This window comes from Epinephelus moara, chromosome 14, assembly GCF_006386435.1.
Source record: "Epinephelus moara isolate mb chromosome 14, YSFRI_EMoa_1.0, whole genome shotgun sequence".
NCBI classification, from domain to species: Eukaryota; Metazoa; Chordata; class Actinopteri; order Perciformes; family Serranidae; genus Epinephelus; species Epinephelus moara.
Genome location: NC_065519.1, coordinates 21,174,547 through 21,201,477, shown reverse-complemented (window position 1 = coordinate 21,201,477; position 26,931 = coordinate 21,174,547). Strand labels below are relative to the sequence as shown.

Here is a 26,931-nt window from a genome sequence, read left to right as displayed (position 1 = left end):
GTGACTCGTGAACTTGAGTAGTCCCCTCATTATCGGCTGTTGTAAGACATATACGTTGGGTTTCCTGTTTGCGTGTGTCCAGGTCGAGCCTTCAGTCACACCGTTTACCTCCAGAGAAGGATCAGGAGCACAGTGGAGATGCAGACCTTCCTGAAAGGCCGGAGAGTCGGCTACTGGCTCAGCGAGAAGAAGATGAAGAAGCTGAATTTTCAGGCCTTTGCTGATTTGTGCAGGTATGTGGATATGACACTAATATGATGCATCCAGGCCAGGTCACATACATTCACAAAGTATGTAATTTACAATGTGTGTCACAGTGAGCTAAGAGGTGTGCTCAGTCAGTGGTTTAGTGCTAGGTGATGAGGTGGGTGTGCTACTATATAGATGAGTGTACTTTCCTATATATTTCAATGGCTTTTTGGCTGATAGGTGAGTGTATACCCCTCCACTGGGTGTGCTGACACAGACACTGCATTTCCTCTTAATGACTTGATGACAACAGGGACTGATTATCATTTCTTCTGCTCTCACAGGGAGTAGTTTTCATTTGAACGCCCTCTTTCATACTCACACACAGCATCAGTGACTTCCCTGCTCATGTCAGAACCAGGATTATTTGTCACCTCAACAATACACACTCAGCATTCATGGGAGCGAAATACTGTTCTCCACACAGCTGATAAAGCCTGTGTGTCCTGTGCGTCTCCTCCCTCCATTATAATGCGAAGGCGTTTCTTTATAAATTGGTATGTATGCATACCCCAAGGTACCGTGCCACTGACTTGACTCAGTGCCTGTCGAGACATAGTGGGAGGAGGGAATGTGTGTAGGTAGGAGTGTGGTGCCCTAAGGCGCATGTGTAACAGGACAAGCAGCTAAAACAGGTGTTATTATTTAGTCAGTTGTCCTGAAGCATGAAACTGTAAGGCCGGTGTGTGTGGATTAAAAAGAAATCTCTGTTGTGTTGCTAACATATCTAGAGCAGAATATGTGCCTGTATCTTACAAGGATTTTTATTGGAAGAGGGTGATATCACATGGAGCAGTCTTAGCTGTCTGTGTTTAGTTGTGAGACATTATCTAGAGGAAAGAGACATAGCTGTCCAACTGCATCGCCATAACATGAATTTGTTCAAGGGTGTATTTCTGCAGTGGCAAGGATTTGCTGCCCAGCCTTGAGAGGAACAGCTATATGAGCGCTGTATGTATGTTATCTTCTTGTAGCTTATCCTTCTTCGGCCAAGTAAAAATGTTATATAAGGTCTTATAAAGTAGGGCATGGATTTTCTCAGCAGACATGACTTCAGGAGATGTGAACTCTCCCTCACTGATTTACAATAGCTGTTACACAGTATACTGGATTGGGGAATGGCTCCAAGGTATGGCAGGCGCCTTATCATCTCTTATTGCATCATTGCCTGGCTGTCTATGCTGCATGAGGATCACAGTCATCCTGAAACTACAAACAACGGCAGCAGCTAGCAGTGAGAGAGAATGGAGAAAACATTTAATAGTCTTCAGTCATTTGATTTAGCAAGAATGCACCCTGGTAGGTCAGCGTGCATTACAGCAGGCAATCGCTTCCTACCTTTTTAAAGAGGGTTGTTGCCTCACAAAGCGACCTGGTTGAGCCAGCACAGATTACCACACTGTAATCCACCAAAACATTTTTAATCTCTTCATAAACCTCCGAGTAACACCTCTCCTGGCTTTATCCCTGCATCCTGCTTACCCCAGTCTTCCCTCATAGCTGGTCTGAGGGCTCTTCAATGTGAAGGGCAGGGGGCAAGTGTTAAAGGGTGTTTGTGACAAGCTGAAGAAGAGCAAGAAGATGAAGTTACATTGATAGCTTTATACAGGAACAACAAGAAACACTCACACATTTAAATGGAAATGAGCCACGAAGTAAATAGGGTGTATCATGTGTACGATCACCTACTGAAACTAGTCCTCTGGTTCTTTGCTTGACATATTTCCCTCAACATATACCATGTTAGAAAGCAAGAGGCATCTTCAAGAGGAAGGAAAAGATGGGAATAAGATAACCTTCCTATGTGTGGTACCTGTATATACATTACAACTGCTATTTAAAAGGCATTTTGTCTTATCAGGAGGTACAACTTTCCAAGGGTGTGCAAGTCATGCTGCTGGTGTGCATTAGTGTCAGCTTATTAACAAACCCTAAGGCAGTAAACCAGTTCTATTTATTAAGTAATGGTTTCCTTGGCAATATCACACTCTCCAAATTTCATTTCATGCTCCTTGATTTTATTGAACAGATAGATATGTGCAAATTTTTGGCTCGTCCGGCTGTATTATCAAAGATAAGCCAAATGTTTCACCCCGACAGGATGTGCCAGTGTCATACTCTCGTAGTGACTGAGCAGGTTTTTTCCCCTCTCATCATGTGGCACGCAGCTGACATTGTGAGTGCTTCAGTGTGGAGCCTGCCCTGTCTTGTGCAGCTGGACTTAAGGGATTCCTGCTTGTCAGACCCACTGGGGTTTATGTTTTTGTCCCGTCGGCTTTCACAGCAATTTCAAGGCTTCCTACTGACTCGCATATACCTGATTTGGAATAATGCAATGCCCTTGAGAACAGCCAGCCTTAGCGACTTTGGATGATGTGAAAATATTGTCACTTTGTCCTGTCAAGGCGAGGCCTCGCTAGGACAACAAGTCTAATGAGATTACATTGAGCTACACCCACTGTATGCTTGTAGTCCTTCACCCAGTGATGGGGAAACTGTGATTATTCAAAACCTGTGACGAGTATAACATGCAAGGAGCTGATGGTGTTGATTTCAAGGAACACACAAATCAGGGTTTTAACAGCCCAAACAGGTAATGCGGCTTCACCTGGCTGTCTAATGTTTGCTTGATCACATCAACAGATTCTCAAATAACACCAGCACGTAAACTTTGTAATCACATACTGTCATGCAGGGCAGTAGCCATGTCTATGGTGTACCATCATACCCAGTTTTAGGGTTAGAGTTTACGGATATATGGTGCTGTGTGTCAGTAAGAAACGGTGCAATAAAAAGTGTCTTGTTTTTCATTGAACCTCCTATTGAAAAAGTTCTGACCTTGGCCTGCTTCTCCGCTGGGTCTCCTCCTTCATCCCTTTCATTCTGCTGGCTGTGTAACAATATAGGAGAGCAGATGATCTCCATATCTGAGATGGGACGAAACTAAAGGCCCCATTCACACCACATGAAACACGCCAGCTGCAGTATTAAATATCCACATTGTTGTGAAGCGGTGAATGGCTGCACTGCTGTTACCATGGGGCTGTAACCTCAAAAACAACTGGGCTGGACTGACTGAGTCGGTTGTGGCGCTGGACTGGTTTTGCGCGTTCATCGTAAATTCCCCCAACTAGGAGATGTGTTGTTTGGTCCATTTAAATTTTACTTGTTATATATGTTTTTTTCTGATGTGTAGAATGGAGCTAGACAGGTCACTTGACAAGCCAGCTCCACCAGAAATGTGAGAATGTCTCTGTCCTTCTACTGTTTTGTTTGGGCAGTTATTTGTCTTTCAGCGGTGGTGGGATTAGGTCGAACATAAATAAAACATGTTAAACAAATGAGGGACGTCCTCTGTGCCTTTGACAGATTTCCTGAAAAACTCTTTTAAAAGAGAAGTCATCTTGCCTTCTAATTTATGTACAAGTGGTTGTGGTTAAACATTTACTTTAGCACTGCTGTTTACTGTCACACCTCTTTCTAACTGAGATTGTTTCAGTTTTCCCAATAAAGATGCCCTCACCTGCTCTGTGTGTCTGTGAAAAGGCTAAGTGCCGTGTCGCTTGTCTGATAAAACTCTTGCCCTGGCTCTACTTCAGCAAACCTTTGCACACCTCCAACCTATTGTCAGCGCAACAGCAAACTGTTGCTTCCGCTTGATCAGAGCTTGATAGACTCTCTGAATGTTGTCATCACTCACAGCATATCTGGACAGCATATCTTGCTCGCTGTATGTGAAGAAGACGTTGCAGAGATAAGGAGAAGAGATCTGTCCAGGTTCCTCATGCGTAAAATATAATACCATTGTTGAATATCATGTTAACGATATTACTTGGGATACATAAACAGATATTAAAGTGTACTTAGTTTTGCCTTACTGCAGCTCTCAGTATGCTGCTAAAATACTACAAATTGTTTACTAGATTTAAAAAACTGAAAGTTAATTGATCAAAAAGAACACTGAATTTAACACAAAAGGCATAAAACACAAGTTACATTTTATAGTGACGTTTTCTACCCATACTCTCGTTCAACTAACTCAAAAAATCCCTGAGTGCAACATCACTGTCTTTCGCAATGTGTTTATTACCTAAGTTGACATTGCAATGAAGATTTTTTTTTTTTTTTTTTTTTTAAACAATACATTGTGCAGCCCTGGTTTAGTTATGATAGTCACCTCCACCAACAACTCCACTCTTATAGTGGTCTGCTGGTTGCCAAGCAACTATTTCTGATTCAAAGACTAGTATTTATAAAGTGGAATATTCCTCTGCTCTGGGATGGGAATTTTTTTTTTTTGTTTGTTTTTTTACAATCTCCGTGGCTCTTCTCTGCTGTCCTGCTATAACCAGACGACTACACTGAACAATTTACTTTCACTGTTTGTTTCTGTTTGACATCTATGCACAGATAGGCTCATGTGTCAGTAGCTCATGTCCATATCTGTGCAAAGTGTTTTAAGACCTCGGCAAGTTTCTGTTTTCTCTCTCGTATGAAGAGGAACTGTTTTGTCATCACGTTTATGTCAAGAATAAAAGGAACCTTCACAGTTTAAAGGAAATAAATCCAGTGAGAGCAACTGATGCAACAGCAGGTTTTACTTAGCTATATTTCATAACATTAAAGTGAAAGAAACAAACAGTAATTAACAGGACTGTGCGTTCTTGTCACTTTCACTATGCAAGTAAAATATATTTGTTGGATCACTTAGCTTGTGTTGGATTTCTTCTTTTCTGTGGGCTCGTTCAGATCTTTTCATCCACTGAGAAGCTCATCAATAGTGCCTGACACACATTTACTTATTTTTTTTTTTAATATAAAAAACCCCCCACACATTTACATAACGTCTTGCATGTTATGGAATTAGATACTTCCATGCATTGCAGTGTCTGTTTATGACTGATAACTTTCTGTTTGGTTTTGGTCAGATTAATGACTTTTATTTTTGTCTTATTTTTCAGGAAAAGAGGAATAGAAGTTGTTCAGGTAAGTGGACAAACTTGTGACGCATACTGTTTTTTTTTTGTTGTTGTTGTTGTAACAATACAAAATTGAGCAGACAGTCATTGTTTTAGATGGGAAATCTTATCCACATTATTCCTAACCCCCATGATACCTTGCATGAATTATGGGTGCAACTTCCGGCGTTTTCCAATGGTAACAGTTTGTTTGCAGTGCTCTTTTCTTCTTTCCAAGAGCAACTGGGAAATAAAACGTGGAACACACCACCTGTTATAGCTCAAACGGAATTATGTGATCACACCTCTGCCACCTCTGACAGCCATCTCAACGCATTGTTTTTCCTTTTCAACCGAGCACGCTAGCAATTAGCTTGCCTCGCTCCGTTAAAATATTATTAACATGGCCCGAGCTAGCGTAAGTTAAACATCTGCTCCTTCTAAAGATGATTTATGATTTCTGATGACTTATTAAGAGATACTAACACATGCAGCAAACATTTAACATAATTCAGTATTAACTGTAGCTCCATGTATGAATAGATGTGATGTTTCCCAGCTAATCTGTTTACACATTTTTTTAACTTCTGCTTTATTAAAAACTATTCTGAGTGAAACATGAAGCTGAATTTAGCAGCAGACTTCAGTAATAGTAATATAGAGTAGTCGTAGAAGAAATAACTTTTGGTGTTCATGTTTTTATATGATATAAAGGAATTACGGTAAATCAGTAACACATACTCAGCCCTAATGACTAAATACATATTTCAAGGTATGTTGCTGAGTTTATTTTATAATGAGCAATATTCTAATGTAGGTTGAGAATGAAGTCAGACGGGGAAAGACAGGGATATCATGTACTGACATTGAGTGACGGACCAGTCTAGATGTCATTCTCTTCTGCACATTCTGATTTAATACATTTTCGCTCTGTCTCATGGAACTCTTGTGGTTTTATTTCTCATATGCTAACTAACCACAGAGAGTCTATGGGACTAACTAGCTTACTGCTACTTCTGCTATCTCACTGGAAGCTGCGCCCATAATCATTTCTACAGAATTCCCCTCAGGAATTAGGTGGATAGGCTATCCTTGTTGAGAAAGTATTTATTCTGAGTCAGTGCTGAGTTGACACCAAACCATTCACTACTCCACATACTTGTGTCAGATGTCCATTGTAAACGACTGTGAGTTGTTACCTTCTACATACCTGTGTAGTTGCTTCACATTCTTGCTATTTTCAGTCTGTGAGCATCATCAGGGAGGGTCCACCAAGCCAGGTCATGTCCATCGTTGAGCTGTGATGCAATTCATGTCAGCAGAATATGGCCTTCACTCTGTAAACTCTGTTGAATGTCAGTGAAATCTAATTGGGGCAGTGGTTACTTATTCTGTGAAAGTGTTGGGGTGCAGGTGTGTGTGGTTAAAACTTTTTAAAGCTTGGTAGTATTTGTAGAGGTCAACATAGTATCTGACATCAGTCACGTACACCAAAAGTAGGGCTATGTGATGTGCAAAAAATTGACAGATACTGTGATATTGTTGTGATTTTAGTGGGGATGGAATTTTTTTCATTTCATTTTCACTGTACAAACTTGCTGGGGTCTGTACCAAACAAGTATGTTCCTTAACATCTGGAATATAAGTTGTAGGCCAGGGCATCTCTGTAGCACCCCAGTGCTTCATTTATAGTGGTATCTTGTGACATGTTTTACTGTTATCAAAAAATTGCAGCTCTTGGAGTTTGGATATTGCACTTGGCCAATAATTGGCCATTTTATAATATAAAACTGCCTAAATGTGAGCAGCTACAGCTCCTAACAGATTGCTAATTATATTCACTTTAAGGTATTCTGTTTAATGTGGACATACCAAAAGACATAATGGCCCATCTCCAGTAATTACTTAGCTCAAATAAAAGAGGGGTGCTGAGTTATGTTCAGCTACATATGTTCCCCAGGGTAGTAAAGACTGCTGTCGTTAATGGATATTGGACACAGTACAGTGCATTGACTTAGTAAACACAGCACATACAGCAGCATAGTAACAATTGTTACTAAGTCCTGGGAGCTCAGTGTTGACAAGTACTCGTCAGTTAAAGTGCTTTCAGCAATTGAAGAGGAAATCATCCAGCCTTTTCTCTCAGTGTCTTACTCTGGTTTTCTCTTTTAATGCCGTCTCTTGTCTTCTTGTCTGGGGGGAGCCTTTTCCCCCTTATGCTTTGAGGTTATTTTTTTCCTCTCGCTGTGCTAACGATATAAGCACACCCAGAAAGAGCCTTGTCCTGGGAATAGTCCCAAAGTAAGCAGGGGCTTTGTTTCCCACTGTGCATTCAGTCACTCCTGGGAGAGTAGGTCCTCACAAACCCTCAGCTCGGGGTACCCAGGGACTCGCTCAGCCCCCTGGCCTTCCCCAGAACTCTTTTCCAGGACTACCTGTTGAAGTTTTTTCCCCAATTTACAAATCAGCATAAACACTCCTTATTTTTAGCTTTGCTGTCGCTGCCAACTTAGAAAGCTCAGTTTACTCAGACCACCAGAGGTATTTTTCAATTTACACCGGTGACTGTGTCGCCAGAGATGCACCCAATGCCAGTCAGTGCCTGTACTGTCATGGCTGCATCAGAGCGAAGATAATGGTAGCCGTTGTAATGCTTTGGCCTTGTTATACAAGTCTGTGCACAAAGCTGTCTTCTCCTATTGCACTAGTAAATTCTGAGGCCAGCAACCCTCAGACTTTCCCTTAGACTGTTGACTGAATGATGCCGTTTCTAATTTCAGATGATGCATTTGGAACCATGCTATTCAGTATATTTTCTCTTGTCTTGTGTTGTCCTGTAATCAATTTGAGCCCAAACTCACTGAAGCCAAAAACAAATATACACATTAAGACATTACAGTAAATGAATGAATTAATCTTATTGAAGAAGAGCAATGTTTTGCTAGAGACACAGATAACGAGAGCAATTAGGCGAGATGGTAATAAAGGGATATCGTGTGAAAGGAAGTGGTGGTACGGTAATGGAACATCTTTACCGCTTTACCGTCTCGCACTGCTGTTACTTCAAAATCAAAATTGTGTTTCCTTGCAGATTAGGTGTTCAGCTCGAGCTTTGTTTGTGTTTCATGCATTTGTGGTTGTTTTTGTTGTTTTAGCTTTAAGGGTGGGCGGAGTGTTGCTGTCATGTGGATATCAAGTCAGTTGAACCTTCTCTAGAAGGCTGGTGTAGAAAATAGCTGCAGATTTATCTCTTACAGCCAATTGAATCACCTAACCTTGTCCCTGTGATCTGACAGACAAACTGATCCTGACCATAACAACTCAACCTTGGATATCCAAGGATGAGTTAAGTCGAGGCTTTTTCTGGCAGAATAAACCATCAGTTCATGTTGTTGACAGCCTCATTACAAGCTAAGTCACGCATTTGTTGTCTGTAAAAACAGATGTGTTGGACTAATGGCTGTGTACTAGAGCTGAAACAATTAGTTGATCGGCAGAATCTGTTTGTTTTGGATTGCTTGTTGAAATAAACCAGATGCGTGAAGGTGTCACCTTGGGTTTTCGGGATATTGTGTTGAGCATTTCCATGGTTTTCTTGTCAGATCAATCCATAATGAAAATAGTTATTGGTAACAACAATAACAACATGGGTAGTGTGTTTAAATGAGCTGTGGTAAACTTCCCTCCATTTTACCAGTTCTAACCGGCTCATCTTTCTGCTCAAATCCAGATTTTTGCTCACTCTAGGGCTGTTGCTCAAACTACAGATTGTTCTTCTGCATTTTCTTATGCCCCCCACCACAGACACAAAAATTTTAGAAGCAAATAGAGAGAAAGAGATGCCTTCTCTCTCTCTCAAACTCCAATCAAATTGTACAATGAGGCAGAGCTGATTGAATATATACCAAGATTCTGTTCCTGCATTGTAGGGCTGTACCTGACTCGGACGTATGTCAGTCAAATCAGATATGGCTGTTCAATACGAATATTCGACAATTGATTCCTTTTTTTTTCCATATGAAGTTGGAGAGTTTGAACAGGATTTCAGCATTCAGTGTGATGGCAACATTCACGAAATATAGTAAACAAGCTAACTGCGCTAAAGATGAATCAGAAATGTGCAACATTTTTTGCAGATACTAGATTTCAAACTCAAGCCAGAGACTGTATCGTATTAAGTTGCTGTGAGCTGTGAATTCACCGCTTCTAAGCAGAAGACAGAAGATAACATCATCTCAGAGCCTTAGAGGACTAAGCCTCTCTTCCTTGGTGCAGCTTCCTCCATGTCCACAGCAGCCTGTATCGAAGAGCGCTCACTCTGCAGCAAAATCTAGGGAGAACTTTTTGGTCCCTAGATTTTGCTGCAGAGTGAGCGCTCTTCGATACAGGCTGCTGTGGACATAAAAGTTCTCAGAAATAGTCTCCACTGCACACTGACTGGCAAAAAAAAAAAAATATCTGCTCGACTTGAAGCAGTCTCAGTTGACTGAAGGTTCTCTGACTGATGATATGAATCTCCAACTTTTAGGGGGAAACCCTAGTTTGTGAATAGGAAGTGGCCGCAATACTGTTGCCCGTATTGTGAGAAATGAAGGCTGTAAAAACTTAGATCAAGCGATAAGACTTTGCAGTGCTGATGAAATATAATTCAAGATTCTGTTACTGTGCTGTCTACTTTTCTCCTTAAATGATTTTAGAAACACATTTAAGCTTACTTTCATACAAGATTGTTTGTTACTATTCAGCCGCCATATTGTTTTCGGGATGAGTAACTTGCATTATGTTACATACCAGCAGGAGAGTTTATTGGTCTGGTGTGGTGCAGTGCATTGTGGTAGTTGTAGGTTTTCTACTTTTTCAGCAAAAGAGAATGCCACAGCCCTTTCCTCTGTTCTCTCTGGTCATATAGCACCAATTTCAAAAGTATTTGTGTCTTTTACTGCATAGACAACCTAGTTTTATGAAGACACCATGTTTCTAGCAGTTAAATAAATCTCTAAAATCTACTTAATTAAAAATTTTACAAAGAGGTCAAAATGATATATACATATGTTACATTGCCCTTCCCCACTGATGTATGGTATTTGCCACAAGAGGCTTGATCCTCCAGTGGGTTGTAAGTGATTATGACGTCACCCTGTGTGATCTTTTCTAAATCTGGCAGCCCCAGGGACCTCATTTTATATTTCCATTTCTAGTGTGGGAAAGCCACATGTATACCCACCAAGACTGACAGAACTGAAAAAGAACAGATTGTTCTTTTGAATGAGTTTACATGATTGCCCCTTTAGCCTCCGGCATCTTTCCACTCCAGCTCTTTTTTTAAGTAGCCCATTATCGCGCTCACCTTGTCTCTACTTTTCATCCCGCCCCATGCTTTCTCGCCCTCATCCAAGCGATTTTGTAGCAGCTCATCAATACTGACCCCATAGCCCTGAGCTCATGAGAGCCATCCACCCAGCGCTCTGTACATTAGCTTGTCTGTATCACAGAGCTGATGAGATTAACTCACCAGGCTCGGCCTTGAGAAAGCCAATATTCGCTCTCTGGGAGAGAACCCATCACAGCAAATGGCCATCGTTTGAGTGGGCTGTCCATAGAAAGTTATTGAGTTACTGTTTTTATTATATGGTAAGTGCCTAGGAATTTAAAGTTAATTTCCAGCATGCTACTGTATCTCACCCACATATTGATCCTCTGGAGCCTGACAAACAAGATATTGTCTTTAGGTGGTATTAATTGGTCCACCAGTGGAACACCATCCAAAGAATACTGATTGGTGGCCATTATTTGCAATTAGTATGAAGGTTGTTTGGTGATTTGAATTCAGCATGGAGATGATGATGGATGAGATAATCATCAGTTTGACCAACATGATGGATCAAGACTCCTTAGCCATTCTTAGTAGGGCTTGTCTGAAGTCTCTCTTCTTCTGCTGAGTCACTTTAGTCAAGCACATTTATTAGTGGTTAAATTTAATATTGTACTCAACAAAGTGAATTAATTGATAAAAAGGCAGTTGCCTCATTAGCTTCCAGTGCTCAACAGTCATCCGTGGTGACTCCAGGGATCCTGAGGAGATGGCTATTAGCCTAATGAGCTCCCAGTTTGACCCTCCATATGGTTTTTGGCTGGAGATTGACGGTCATGTTGATCCTCTCTCATGTTAGTCTTCTACTTCATGCGAGGTGCGGCCAACAGACACATATGTTTCTCTTACACAGAGGTGTCGAGTGCTGCACGCCATACTAAATAAATCATTCATCACGTCTGTCTGCACTCTGGGCTAGTCTGACAACAAAGCAAAAGCCAGGTGAGATTAGATCCAGCTGAGGGCAACTAGAAAGAGAGATCTAAAGGATGAAGCGGCTCCATGGCAAAACCTCACCAGGCACAGAGACAAATAACTGCTGCAAAACAATGGTTGATAAAGTTTGTGTGCACTGTATTTGTGCACAGTTATTTTTGAAAACGGAGGTACACATATGAGCTTTGTCCCCGCTGTTTGTTGAAACTCACCATTTTTAGATTTCCCTGGGGTTAAGCTCGGGCCCACCATGGAGCTACATCAAAGCTGAAAATACATTGGCCCTGAACTACTCTCCCTCCAGGATCCAGCGTGTTTTTTATGCTGTCCGTCACCACCACGGCCCATCGCTCGCACTCAGTCCCAGAGGAACTTGCAAAGACGTCAGCTGACATTTCTGCTTTTAGCATTTAGCAGGACATCAGTGACTTTACCGCTGGGTTTTTGGATGAGCTCTAAAGCGGGGTCATCCTGTCTACGCACGGCAAGAGGAGAGCTTCATCCTCTGCGATGTGTCTTTGCCAGTGGGTGTTGACCCCCGCGATGTAGAGTCCTGCTTTTGTGGAGGGGCCAGGCTGTGGATGGGCCCTCTGTGTTGTGTAAGCAAGAGATTAAAAGCCGTGCCTCAGCGGAGTGGAGTACAGACTAATTCCCTTCTACCCTGCATGCTGACACTGCTAACCAGTCAGAAAAGACCTGCTCCGGTTTTTACCAGCACGCCGTACCTCACACCACTCCTGTCACAACTGCTGCTCATAGTGTTGCAGACCCAGTGATAGTTTATCCACAGGTGACAACACATTTTACTAGTATTGACTTACGACAGCCAAACAGCGCTATTAAAGTCATGGCAGCATGTTTGTGTGTTTTATTCATCTGCCATATGTCACACTTCTGTCTACCACATGATTCCTGATAAACCAGCTCGACTGCCGAGAAATTGAGTCACCAAAACGTCTGCAGCAGTGTCTTAAACTAACTTTTTGATTCACTGGCCAAGGGGGCTGGGAGATGAAAACAATCCTTCAGTACTTTTCACTGAGATAACAAGGCAGAACATTGGATAGATTGCAGATTTTTCCGCATTGTGGGGAGTGTGTGCAGATGAACAGTGTTTTGCTTCCCCTCGTGCTGGCCGCACTAGGAGCTAGTGGCACAGGGGCACCTGAACACTGCTGGGCACCTTAAAACTGTTCATCTGCACACTTTCCCCACACCACAGTGGCACACACCTGGTTGTAAATCAGTAAAGTGTACCTTTTAAAGAAGAGGGCAGCACATAATTTGAAGTGAAGTTATTTGAAGGTAATAATTTCAAGCCTGAGTACAACTCATGACTCAAAATTCTACTTAAGTATTTGTTATTAAATGTACCCAAGGATCAAACATGAGAGTACATTTGAAGGTTGTGTAAACCTAGTAGATGATATATCATTTTAATAAACGTAAACCTCCTCATCAGACTTCTCAATCTCCGCTGTAATCACCCTCTTCTTTAACGAAGTAGCTGATGTTCTGGTGCCACAAAACAAGGAGCGCTCGAGAAAGTCCGTTTCACGGTTCTGTTTAGACTCGCATAAAAACACATCTGGGTGTGTGTGTGTCTGTGTCTGTGTCTGTGTCTGTGTCTGTGTCTGTGTGTCAATCTCCAACACTGACGACAAAAGCAGCATGCCCATTAATGACACAAAACTTTTACATAGCTATTTTTGTATGGCTAATAGCCATCTGAGATTTATTTACCAAATGAAAAATCGACCCTTATTTGGAGCTTGGCAGGTTTTAATTTTGGACCCTGCTTGAGTTTGTCTTTAAACCCGGGCTTTACCATTTTAGTTTATGTATTTATACTGGTTGATTCAGATGAAGTATTGCCACCATAGCTTTGCATATCACCTCCTGAAGCTGGTTTTTGAGTCCTACAGTGCATCATAACTTCTTATCCACAGTGGTCTAGTGTGTAAATACTTAATCAGCCACTGTCTTCTACAGTAACGTCTGCTGCTAAAGAATAACTGTGCACTTGTCTGACTTTAGATATATAGAAAAATACGAAATTACATGTACTGTGGTAGACGATTTTATCCATATTGCCCACACCTAACCTCAGCCCTCCATGCAGTCGATTTGAAAATGTTGTCTGTGTGTAAATTTCAGCAAACCGGCCAGACTCCCAGGACACTTTCAGCCTCACTGCTTTGTATACATTTTTGTAGCTCGCGTTGGCATATTGCTTTTGAGCTGAAGGGCGTGTTTCTACAGGCAGGAGGAATGGAGGAGAATGAGATCCAGCAGTGTTAAGATGGACAGGGAAAGACATGCAGTGTTGATGTAGCATAATGAGCTCTTAAGGAAATGCAGCCTGACTGAAACATTACAGGGTGTGTGCTGGTATTTCTTTGCGTGTTAGCATGCTGTGCACAGACTGTGTGATGTGTAGTATAGGTTGTGCCTGCTTAACACAAGAAAAAGCCCATATTCCATGCCGCGCCTCTGTCAAAACAAAGTCTTACTTAATACAACTGGACTTTTTGTTCTTCCTGCTGCACCCAGTGTGAAGAACATGGTCTCTAAATCAATTGATATTTAACAGATTTACCACTCTGCGCAATTGACTTTTCAGGGCAGGACCAAGGGTACGCTAATCAGTCATCCATCCATCACATTTCTCACAATTATTAACCAGGAGATGTTAGCTTAACCGACAGGTATACTGCGGCCAACCCTGAACCAACTGAAACTCTGTACAGTTTTACAGGTCTTGCATTGATCCACACCAGTGTGATTAAGGTGTGTTCGCTCTCAGTTTGCGTACGGTCTGGATAGCAGGAAGGACAGTGGGGTCCTGCCCAGCTCTGAGTTATTTGCACAGGTGTTGCAGAGTTGTCTTTTGTCTGTAACAATCAGGTGATTCACATGTGCTGATTAGCTAATGGGTTAGTGTATGACTGCTTTACGCAACCGCAGCGCTACAACCAACACAATACGCTCTCTTTGACACAGTCTTGTCAGTGCAGTGTTAATGTGTTTGTTCTGGCTTCAGTTGTCTGTTAGTCCTGTAATTTCACTTTACACATTCAAGAATTCATGATGTGCTGTTAGATTATTTGTCACAGTGTTTGCCTAATAAATCAAGACAGCCACAGTTGTATTACTGCTGTTAGAAAACACAGAGCCTAAGCCAGAGATATGTGATGATGAATTTGTCTCAAAGTAAAAAACCTCATGGCTGTTTTTCAGTAATATTATGCCTTGCCACGTGTTGAAGGCTGCTTTATCTGTCTCTCTGACTGTCTGTTTGTCCTTTCACACAACCCTGCCTCCTAAATTCAGAAGGTCCCTTATGTAGCGACAGAAAAAGCAGTCACAACTCCAAGCACCCTCGCGTTTTCTGACTTTAAAAGTTGTCTCTCACACACAACTTGACTTCCTTTGTCCAACAAACTGGACACTTTCAGCCACAATATAGGCCTTCTGTGAATTGGACTTTGCAATTACGTCAGCAGAGGACTCGCTAAAGTCTAGCATCTCTCCATCTCATGTACTGTTATTACTTGTATGTGTGTGTGCGTGTGTAAGCGCTGACCTACATAAGTCTTATCTTACTCGGAGAGCTGCTTTGACTACTTGTGAACTACTTGGCCAGTGCACTCAGTCTTTCGTCTGCGGTAAACTTCAAACGAGTGCTAATTTGGCGTTTTCTCAGAGACTGTCGAATATGCTCAGCGAGACTGGAGGTCTGGCCAGAGGGAGAGAAAGTTTGTAACTCATAGTAAAATAGATGACGCCAGAAATAAATGCTGATGGTGTAATTCAAAACAAATACAACATAAACTCTGGCTGCACCAAAGTTAGAGCTATAAATAAAAGAGGGAGAAGAAGATTTAGAGTCAGTCCCCAACGCTGCTTTATAACCAACGAGGCAGAAAACAAAATATGTTTGTTTCCTAGAGCAGAGCTATGAGATGGGGGGAGAGATTACTCTTTTACTATCGACAGATTGGGAGTATAAATGAGGAGGGCAATGGCAGATTGATGATTTTCCCAAATTAGTGGTTTCTTTCTTAAAAATAAAAGCTATCTGTCACACTAAAAAATAGCTTAAATTAGCTTGTAGTCAGTTTTAGTTTTGGTGAATTCTGCAGCCAGTCAGGTGCAGCTTCAGTCTCATACATATATTACAGTAATTCCTATACGTCCTAGACTTCATCACTTGTATTGCCTCCTACCTAAGCTGCCTGGCCAGTGCACTGGTGCATGTATGCCTTTAATAAAGCATGCCGATACATACACACTTTCCTCTTGCATTTTTCCAACATGCAAATAAGGTGAATGCTTTGTAACAAGGGAAGGGAGGTAAAAGGGAAACGCATTAAAATGGAAATTGCATAAGTTTGTCAACCAACCGCAGGCAACGGTACTTGAAGGAGGGGGAATTTTGGCAAGTTCTGACTTGAGGCCTGAACAAACTGTGGAGATTTAATAGATTTTTTTCTTTAGGTTAAAAACCTGCCGTTCTGCCTCTGTGAACATGCTTTTGATTTTGTGTAAAGAATACTGTTAGCGCTACTGTTCTCCCCCTCACCTGTCTGAGACATAAGAGATAGAGGCAACAGTGTCATAGTTTCTTTTAATTTAATTGTTAATAAATCAAACAAATATTACAATAATGTATCACTACAGATTTAAAAATGCAATTTTTTTTATAAATGATTTCTTTGGTAAACCATTTCTAAATGTGATAAATGAATACCTGAGTGTAGGAGTGTGTTTGCACCATGACCCTTGACCCATGTCTGTCCTTCTTTCCTTAGCTGGACCTCAGCCAGCCTCTGGAGGAGCAGGGTCCTCTGGACGTCATCATCCACAAACTGACTGACCTCATCCTGGAGGCTGACCAGAATGATTCACAGGCTGTGCTGCTGGTGCAAAGAGTACAGGTATGTGTTTTTGTCTCCCCTCGTTTCACCGGAGCATTTATAAGTGATGTGAAGAACACAAGTACAGAGGTCTGCAGAAGTGGGGCAGATTAAATTGGTAACTTCCTGTTTAGTAAAAACTTGTGGGTCGTAAACAATTTGAAAATAATGTGCAACTCGCCCAAACATTTATGTAATTACACAGTTTAAACAAATAGATATGGGAATGTATAAAAAATGTCTTTAAAAGAGTTTCAAAATAATACTGCATGTGGTATCGAACATCAATACTTGTTTGTCACTGGCCAACATGTGGCTGAAGTACAAAGTATCTAAAACTGTGAAGTAGTGAAAGCTGGCATGCAGTGTCTGGTCAGGTTTGTGAAATTACTTGCGTAGTCTTTGACCAGGCAGTTCCTGATTTAAAGGTTTACTATGAAGGATTGTCGGTGAGGGTAAAAGCCAACACCGGATTCACTCTCATTTAGCATTTTGACTTGCTTTGTTTTATTTTATTTTATTTTATTTGTTCTTATTTTTTAATTTGTTTTTATTTATTTATTTATTTTTATTTTATTTTTTCAGTGCTGTCAATCTTGCATGCCTGCTGCTTATGGTCAGGCACCTACCTTTTTTTAAAGCCCCATCCTCACCTGAGCGCTATGGGGGCACACACCTATAAACATCCTGAACACAAAAAATAAAAAGAAAATAGGAAATTACAGGCAGAGGGCAGAGAGGGATTTCTTCTGTATTACTTTTTGCATAGTATGTCTTTAAATGATATTTTCCTACATTTTAAATTTAGACAGATCTCTTGTATGTCTGCTTGTGTTTCGACAACATTTAATGTCAATGAACTTTGGCTTTTTGTTAAATGAAAAAGAAAATTTTGTAACTAAACATGTTACATATATGTATTATAACAAACATTTCAAATGATATGCACCCTTAATATCACACATAACATTTACATGATCTGTTGATCATAAGGCCCAGCCACTGTCAGCAGGCATGATACGGGACATTAGCTAAGCGTTCAGATACAGTTGAAATGAAGAAAGAAATGTAAAGTAGCACAGCAGCTCTACTTCAGTCAATAAACTTTTATGGACGTCAGGATTTTATGTTTACATATATACGCTCCAGTTCAAGGCATCAAGCAAAGAGCCTTGACTTAGCTCCAGGAGCATAAAGGACATCAGCAGCTATATTGGAGCATATGGTGACTCATAAATGCTTCAAGTGAAAGTTCTTAAAGAGTTTCTCTTGTTCTTCCTGAAGTGAGAGAAATCTCACATGGACAGCAGGTCACAGCTCCAAATGTGGCACCGTGAACACACTTCAAAAAACTGGCGTGTGTGTATGTGCGTGCGTGTGTGTACAGTAATCCAGCAGTGTTATAGATGGTGCGAAAATTAATTTTGTTCCACCAGCTCTCACTGTGACTCTGTCTATCTCTGAATGACTCAGAGGATCTGTAATCATGATCAACGTCATGCAGTTCTGTCAGCGTGTTCCTGACTGCTCAATTAGGAAAGACAAACAGGAAGTTGGTGTGGAGCAATCACTTATACAGCAGAACCTGGTCAATATATCAACACATGGCTGCATTTGCACACTTTAGTGGTGCTCTAGACATTTTGTAACAAATGCACACACCAATTTTTTTTTTTTTATGTAAAGAACCATTTGCCACAAAAGTGCTCTAGATAAGTTTGTCAGCCAGAATGACCATATTTGGGTACGCATTGCTACTCCTCTACCCAGCATTGTTGTTGATCTCACTGCATCTCTTGGCAAGTCCTGCCCTCCTGTGTTATGATTGACTAGTGCTAGACCAGTTTTAGGAGGAATAATTATTTGCACATCACATAGGTACAAGGCTAAAAAAAAAAAAAAAACAGCGCATACTGAAGAAAGAGGTAACTCCTGCACATTTACTCCATGCCACAAATCCTACTTGGCTCTTCATCAGGTCAAAATGTTAGAAACGTTTAAACTACAACTGCATTTATACACAATGCACACCAATAGGCTGATGAGCTCTAGGATGGCATGTGTGGTTAACCATTTTGAGCTACTCGGAGTGGTATTGACAATAAACATTTCAAGAAAATACATAGATAAAAGTACATAGGGAAAAAAATGCAGGCCATACTACAAAATGTTAAACATATAGCATAATTAATAAAGTGATATATCAAAATGCATCATCCCATCCCATTAAGTAAGAGGCAAAACACAAAAAATGTCAAATATATGCACAGAAGCTGGGTCTAAAACACTTCCCTAAAATATAGCAAGATCAAATTCCAATAAAGGAAAAAAACACATCTGTTCCATTTTACAAATTTTTGTTTTCACAGATATGTATGTCAGGGTCTAGAAAAACACATACATGGATATGTACAGGGACAGCCATTTTGGCCTGATGAAGATCCAAGACTCATGAACCTCTTTGCTCTAACCCTAACTGCCTCCAACCTTGACGTGTTAATGCGACGAGTACGAGCCAACACAGCTTTACAGCATTAATGGGGGGGGCAACGTTAAGTCACGTGACTGCAGTGTGGTTTATGTATGGCCAAACATTAGCTTTTCACTTCTGCCGATTGCATTTAGGCTTCAAAGATCATCAAATTGAAGTTGAATTGTGAAGATTATCTTGCTGAGCAAATTGCATACGTATCATAGAGCTTATTTTCTGCAATAACCCCAAATCCCATAGGGTTTTTGATGAGGGAACCAGGGCAACGCTAACTTCCACATCAGCCCACAGAGAAGCATTATCCCTGGAGCCTCACCTAACGCAAGCACACATGGAGACACACAGAAACAAAGACATGCTGTTACAGTTATTTGATAAAACATTTTGATAATAGATTAATCATTTTAGTCATTTCTAAATTGAAAAGGCTGAACATTTGTTGTTCATTGACAGTGCTCTCTTATTTGACCTCTAAATCTCTGTTATTCCAACAATTTTCTCAAACAGCTCACTAATTACAGGGTAGCATAGACCTCCTTTCTTCGCAGCTATGCCTGTAAACGGGATCCTCAAGGACCCAGTGTGTCCTGATCCTAACTAAGGGTCTCCAGCCTGTTGTGAACATTGCACCTCGAAAGGATGGCTCCCTCTAAGCATTAATACCAAGTACCCAACTGTTGGGGCAGGCTTTTCTCGGTGCAGAGAAACAGTGGTTTTAGTCCAACAGTTCACTCCTGGTACGAAGCTTGTGACTGGAGATGAAGGTTGGATCGAGAATTAGCTGGTAAGTCAACAGCTCAGCGTTGCGGCTCAGTCCTGTCTGTGCCTCTTCAGTTCTGGCTATTTACCTGAACACAGTTGTCATGTGTGATTACATTTACTTGAGATATAAGCACTGGCGCATTTCTACCATGACACATCTGTGATCATAAATAACCTTTTGTGTGGTGGAGGGAAAAAGCCTTCCTCTCTAAAATACCTCTTTATTTAAAACAAAATGTCAGGCCGTGATGTGCTCGGGTGATTCAGTGGCCTGAGGTGTGAGCCGTGTGCACAGCGGACCTGGGACAAATATTATTAGCATGATTTTGGAGCTGTAGATCATTATAGTAATCTGTGTAGGAGGCTGGTTTGAGGAACTATTAGTTTGCTGACCTTTGAATCTTTTATTAGCGTCTTTGGCCGTGTCAGCAATCTAATGGTTACATTTGGAAAGCAAATTTGCATTTATAAGCAGTTATTGATATTTATTTAGACTTGTGGATTTTTTTTTTTATCTTGCTGCCATACGGGTGATACAAACATAATTAAAAGCTTTGTATACAACATCCAAAGCATTCATAAAGCACCAAACAACTATTTGCTATTTAAAGATATAGTGGAGTAATGGCATACTGACCAGAAGTCACATTTATTCTGTGCACACTCATACGGTTGTTACCGCTGATACTGGGATGGAACCTTGGTTAACACCGTTAGCTCTGCTGACACTGTTAGCACTGTTCGGTGCTAGCTAGTCCAAGTTTAAGCATCTGTTTAAATGTCAGGAAAATTAGTCATTGGGAGCATCCCTAGTGCAGACAACAATTAGATTCAGATCATAGATGCACTCTGAATGTGGTGTACAGCCCCTTTAAGTTTCTAGTCTAGTGTGCTTCTCTGTGATCCAGCGCTTAGGTCACTCAAGCTGACAAAGTAACTCACACCCATCTGGTTGTGATTCTTTTAAGTGATAAAAAAATACGTCCCACTACAGGTTTGATGCCTGTGGCATCACAGACATGGCTTTCAACCAGTAGCACAGATTCGATCCTCCACTGACCATATTCTGAGAGATTTTTTTTTTTCCCTATGGAAACAGATCTGCCCGTAAAAACGAACAGAAAATGTGCAGCCTTCACGCCCACTCGCTTACACCCACACCGACATACGTCTGGCTCTTTTCCTCTCTAACACCTGCTAGCCGGCGCTCATCTCCATCTCACCTCCCCCTCTTGTCTGTGTTTGAATGCGATTCTTCTTCTGAGATGCAGAACTCAGCAAATGACAGCCCTTATCAGCAGAGTATTCCTCTGAACTCCTGGAAGATTAGTTTGGATTTATTTTTCAGCAGAAGCCTGTTTGACTTACATAACCGCTCAACTGGCTTTGATCAGCATTGCCCGTTAGAGTCTAGCAAATCCTACAGATGGGTCCTCCATGTCAAAGCAAAGGCATTTGTTTACATGCTGCCTGCGTCAGTGTGTGTATGTATCATGAGAGCTGCTTCACAAATGACTTTTTTTTTTTTCAACACTGTACGTGTGTGGTTGATGTCTGACACTGTCGCGTGTGTTTAATTTCATGCTTACGTGTATGACAGCGGGGCTGGGGTGTTTTTCAAAGGACTGTGATGTGAGCGGGCAGGCTGTTTGTGTAATGTGCAGGCCAGCCAGCTCCACCTGACAGTGTTTGTGAATCAGTAAAAATTGCTCAGAAGGGACGGTTGGCAGTGAAATCCACAGAGCAGAGATAGAAATGTGGAGAGCATGTAGAGCTGCAAAGTGGAAAGGAGGTGGTGCGGGGACAGAGCCAGAGGAGAGCCGACGAGAGAAGCGAAGGGGAGTGCAGTTATGTAAAATAGCAAATCTCACGCTGACCTAACAGCCGGCCATGCAGAGATGTAGTGATGTAACCTGCGCAGACCCGCTGGCATACATCTCACGCTGTCTCTGGCTCTCACACATATACAGAGTGAGGCATGGTGACCCTTCAACTCAGTGTTTGTATTTGTAGTTTGCCTACTTCAATATGTTTGTCTAACAATCCTAATCTGTACGGATGTATTTGTGTGCATGTCATGTGTCATGACAGATGGTCGATTGTGGTGTGAAACCTCCATATGCTGATGTGCAGCCCCCCCCATGTTTGCACACTTTTTCTTACAGTAACACACCCTCATTCACATTTCTTTATTGATTAAAATGGATGCACCCATTGTGAAATTCTGGATCGATCTTTGAAAATAACAATTTAGCCGATAGCCGATACAGATGTTTTTGTGTTGTTGTTTTTGTTGTTTTAAAGTCATTTATCTCTTCATTACAATATCTTTGAACGAGCACAAATTCAATCATGCACATTTATTTAACAGCCTTTAATATAATATGTGTTTATCCAAGTTTCCTGCCAAAAACTAAATGTTGATAATGTTATAATTTCCCTTTGCCCAATACTCATTCTTACTGAGTAGGGCTTGAATGCATCATAATGTAACTATATGCAGCCTCTGTGAACTGTGAGTTTCAGCACCAGTTGTTAACAGCTAATGTTAATTAGCTGTCCTCCTCCAGCAGATTTTAACCAGATTCATTGTTCACAACGTGGCATGATCAGAGAAAAATAGTGTTCCCTGATGTGCCCATAGTGAATTTACTGAGTCCTTTAACCCCAAATGCATCCTGTGGAAGTTTTTTTTTTATTTCATCCCAAACACGTCTTTTGTCCCCTGGGCTATGAGACAGTTAATTTTGAGCCCTGCTTTTTAGTCTGTGCAAAACTAGCATGACACAACAGAAAAACAGTTGCTGCCATTGGTAAATGTCAACCTATTTGGCGATAGGCTAATGGCAGCCAAAAAGGCAAATATCAGCTGACAAGGATGTTTGGCTGATAAATCAGTGCATCCCTATGATTGATCTGTCACTTATTTTCTCACCAATTGAAATCAATAAATGTGTCGAGTCTGAACAGTTTAAGAAAATAGAGAAAAATGCCCTGAGCTCAAAGAAACCTCTTCAGCAGTAGCAGTTTTCCAAGAGAAGTGCCTTTAACAATTAATTATCAGAATTTGTTGACAATTAATTTTCTGTTAATGGGTAAATCGTTGATTGAGTAATTGTCTCAGTGATAGACACACACTTGTAGCTTCTAGTGTTGCAGAAAAAAAATAAAAAGGATTTATGAAAAATGCGTCCAGTCACCACAATCTGAGGAGATGCTACTTACACCTTGTAGGATGGGTAGCGTGTCACAATCATGTCCGGTTTGGAAAGACTTTAATGTTGTTTAATACTTCTTTTTTTTGTTTGTTTGTTTTTTTAAAGGACATAAAATGTTGTTAAAATGTTTGCATCTCTGTGTTCCAGGATTACATCGATGCCCACCCTGAGACCATCGTCCTGGACCCCCTTCCAGCCATCCGTACTCTGCTGGATCGCTGCAAGTCCTACCAGCTCATCCACAGGCTAGAGAGCTGTATGCAAGGTAAGATGTTTCATGTAACTTGGTGACACTTGTGCACATCAGGCTTCCTCTGCCTGGCTCTCAATAACCGTCTTAACGTACTGTCCGCTTAACGACAGGCGGCACAAGTAGTCACTACATCAGTATGCCTTCAGCACCATTTGTTTCAGAAGAAATGCAGATTAACACACAGTTTATGTACACATATCTTAAACTAATGCAGACTAATACACAAGCCCATGAAGTTTATAATGTTAGAGAGGTGCTGACTCAGTTTTTATTGTCATTTTGGTAGCTACACCTTTAGTGCTGTTGAATTATAACAGCGTGACACTTGAAGCACTACAAACTGTAGCCTCCAAAATGTCCTCAAAGCTAAATCAGTCCCAAAATCAACAAAAACTAAATGTTCAAAATGAATGCAAGTAAAATGAACAGCTGGACTGTTGTATCAGACTACATTTGTTTCAGCTAGGTGTACCTAATTAACTGGGAACTGAGTGGTTTTATGCTGTGTCATTTCACCGTGTGACCAGGCTCTTACTCTGTGTGTTGAGTCAATACACAACGTGTCACGGGGTCAAATTAAACAAACACTGTTAATGTCTCTGTTCCTCTCTGAGTCCTCATTATTACATAAAAGCAGAAATTGTTTAAAATAACAAAGGAACTGTTGATTCCATGGACGCTGCTTTCTTCCTTATGCAACATGTCGAATGTTATTAAAGTGAGTCGTGGTGACTGTGGGTTCTCTGTCTTTCCTCTACACTTCCAGAGGGGGATACATGGATAACATATGACGGCCCAGTCGCCTCTCACTGACTAATGTTACTCCACGCTTCCGAGCAGATGTTTAATGCTTGCTGGCAGGGTGCTAGGCTGATATCGTAGTTCTCTCTCCTCCCTTTCATTCGACACAGCACCTCTCCATTTCCTCCGCCTGAACCCAGTTGGCTGTGTGTAGGTTTCTCACTGATGGATCCTTGCGTCCCGAGTCAGCCCGACACCTTCCCCTGTCACTGAGACCTTAAACTAATCAGCTGGAGACATATTTTGGCTGTAGGCAGACGGCAAGAGCACATTCCCTACCCACTCACACTGTAAACACACCTGTGACTCTTCCACACTTCCTCTAACCCCATACATGGCAGGGAATGTAAACCTTTTAAGTATTACTTCACTGATTGTCTATGACTCCACGAGGGGCCGCAGTGTGGTGTCAGAGCAGAGGCGTTTCAGCATGTCGGCAATGTCATTAGTGTCTTAAAATAGAGCCGCGAGAAGACGTCTTTTTATCCAAACAGACATGATGGCTGTTACGTAACAGAGTATAAGCTGCATCGCACTGTCTTACTGTGTGTATTAGGTTTAAAGAGGAAGATGGCTCACTGGCTGCATTTATATGCTTTTCCTTTCCTTTTTTTATTTACTCCTTCCATTAATGCAAGTGGTGTTCTCTGCTCACACTTAGGCCTGCATATCAAACCTCCCTGACGATTGTGGTTGGTTTAGACACAAACAAGGAGTGTAAGCCATTATAATCCCACACCACACCACTGTGATTGTAGGAAAAACAGCATGTGACAGAGAGTACTTTCTTCAGTCAGAGAAAAAAGGGTGACTGACTGGGAGAACTGGGTTAAGGTTAGAGAAAAAACGGGATAGTGTGAGAGCATGGAGAGTCTACCTTGCTTTCTTAGGCACAGCCACTTCCTCCTTCTTATCAGCAGAGGCCATGGAGTCCTGGAGCAGCTGCCAAGGCAACCCTGTGCTAAAAGGCCACAGAGAGCCTGCCATGCTTCACAGTGTACATTACTCAGAATAGTGCTCAATAGGAGGAAGCACTCGAGGTGCGTTAGTGCTTTCTCTGGAAACCTTATTTTATCACTTGAGTGGTCTCTCCATGTTAAATAGCCCCAGTCACAGTACATTTAGCTTTTATGCTCTGAATTGTTTAAATTGATATAAACGTAAGTACAAGAATGATCTCAACTTAATGATATGTTTAATAGAAAGTAGCCAGACAGGGGCCACACGAGCGCTAATGGATCAGTGTCACTGATTCATAGTTGTGCTTATTGAAATTTTGGCGCTGCTTTGTTTCGGTTTTGTGTTTCCTATGTGAGCCAGAGCAAGGTAACTGTTTATGTTACTTAGTGGAATCCGCTGGTTCCTGTGTATGTTTGAGTTTTGATATCGTGGACTGTTTTTATAGACGGAAACCGTCGTCAAGTCAACTCTTCTATAAAACAAATCCTCTCCCAGTGTTTTAAGCTTATTCCTCTCCAGCTCAGGATAAAAGAATTCTCCCTGAATACAAGCAGATTCCTCGGGATAAAACTGAAACCTGTCTGGGTTTATTCGTATATTAGTCAGACTGTCTTGAGGTCCCTGTGCAAGCATTAATCCACGCCTCTGCTTGGACCAACAGAACAAGTGTCCCGTTTATGCAAGTGATCAATATTTAATCATAGTTGTAGCATGAGAAAGACAAACAGTAAGACACAACCCAAACACTCATCTCAGCCCAATGAGCCGAGTGGGCAGCCAGGATTGCCCAACTAGAGTAAAAGCCTGTCCAGTACATGACGGCGCTTTGTCCCAATTGTTAAATCATGAATATCTCATCAAAGCAGGATTTACCTATCTAATTTTTCCCTTTCAAAATAAATTACTCATAATTTTTATTGGAGCGTAAGCCTCTTAGAGCGTGATATTGAGAATTGCATTTCTCTCGGAGCTGTGTTTGGAGTTCAATTTAAAATATTGAAAATCCTGCAGCTTTGCCTCAGGAGGGGGATGCAGAGAGAGCAGCGAGAGAGGATGCTGGGGTTTCTAGGAAACAAGCTCTAAATAGCAACAGGCAAGTTCAGCGTTCCACCTAAACAGCTCCGCACTTTATGAAGCTTAATGTAACTTGGCTCTCTGTCGTTCTCTGCACGTAATGCCTCAAACCAGACGGATCATATCGTCTGAATCTTAGGTGTTATAGCAGGAATTTCTTCTCTGTTCATTCTCAGGAACACCAGTCGTTGCGTATAAGTTTGGAGTTTATTTATTTGCATGCATGAATATGATGTAACCGAGCGGACAGTTGGAGGGGGGGATACAGCGGATGTCCCGATGAGATAAAAGAAGAAGAGCAACAAAAAAAGCAGTGTAACTGGATAATGACATTTAAAAAGCATCTCCCGTAAACGTCGTCCTCGGCTCCACTGGGTCTGCTGTGAGCATGCAGTGTTTAGACAGAGCCAGAGATTGATCCTCCCCACCACCCCCTCCACCCCCCCTTATCCCTAAAGCGTCGACCAGAGCCAAGCATGCACGCTATTACAAACTTGGCCACACGCTCTTATCCACCATTCCCTGCTCTCTTTATTATAAATCTTGAAGTTGGAGCTTGAAATGTTTTCCGTTTGACAAGGTTTATATTCTTTTGATGGTTTTTTGTTTAACAAAATTTAGCGCCATCCGTCTTTGGGAACTCGGTGATGTAATGGGGATATTTTCCCCACCAGGCTTGTTTTCTGATGCAGCTATTCCTGTCCTGGTAAAATAACAGCAGTCTGATAAACGTGGCTGTGGCCAGTACACAGATGACTGATGGGTTACCCTCCAGGCTTCCTGCTCCAAAGAAGTGACTGGTTGCTGAGCCAACTCTAGAAGAGACCCAGCTGCACATGGAAAGGTTATAGTGCACAGAACAAGGATCTGCCTGTGAGAGAGAATAGGAGAATTGTGTGTTCGTCCGTCATGTAACAGCAAAAAAAGTGAAGCATTTAA

At 41.5% G+C, this 26,931-nt stretch overlaps 1 protein-coding gene across 1 annotated transcript in view; it reads left to right on the top strand.

The window, feature by feature from the left end:
- Nucleotides 1–26,931, top strand: part of itpk1b (inositol-tetrakisphosphate 1-kinase b) — a 39,104-nt gene that overhangs the window by 617 nt on the left and 11,556 nt on the right. Inside the window, exons 2-5 of the mRNA XM_050061259.1 lie at nucleotides 83–233; nucleotides 5,211–5,235; nucleotides 16,329–16,454; nucleotides 23,052–23,169. Of these exons, the coding sequence (XP_049917216.1) occupies nucleotides 139–233; nucleotides 5,211–5,235; nucleotides 16,329–16,454; nucleotides 23,052–23,169 (364 nt within the window). The 5' untranslated portion in view covers nucleotides 83–138. The remainder of the gene's footprint in view (nucleotides 1–82; nucleotides 234–5,210; nucleotides 5,236–16,328; nucleotides 16,455–23,051; nucleotides 23,170–26,931) is intronic.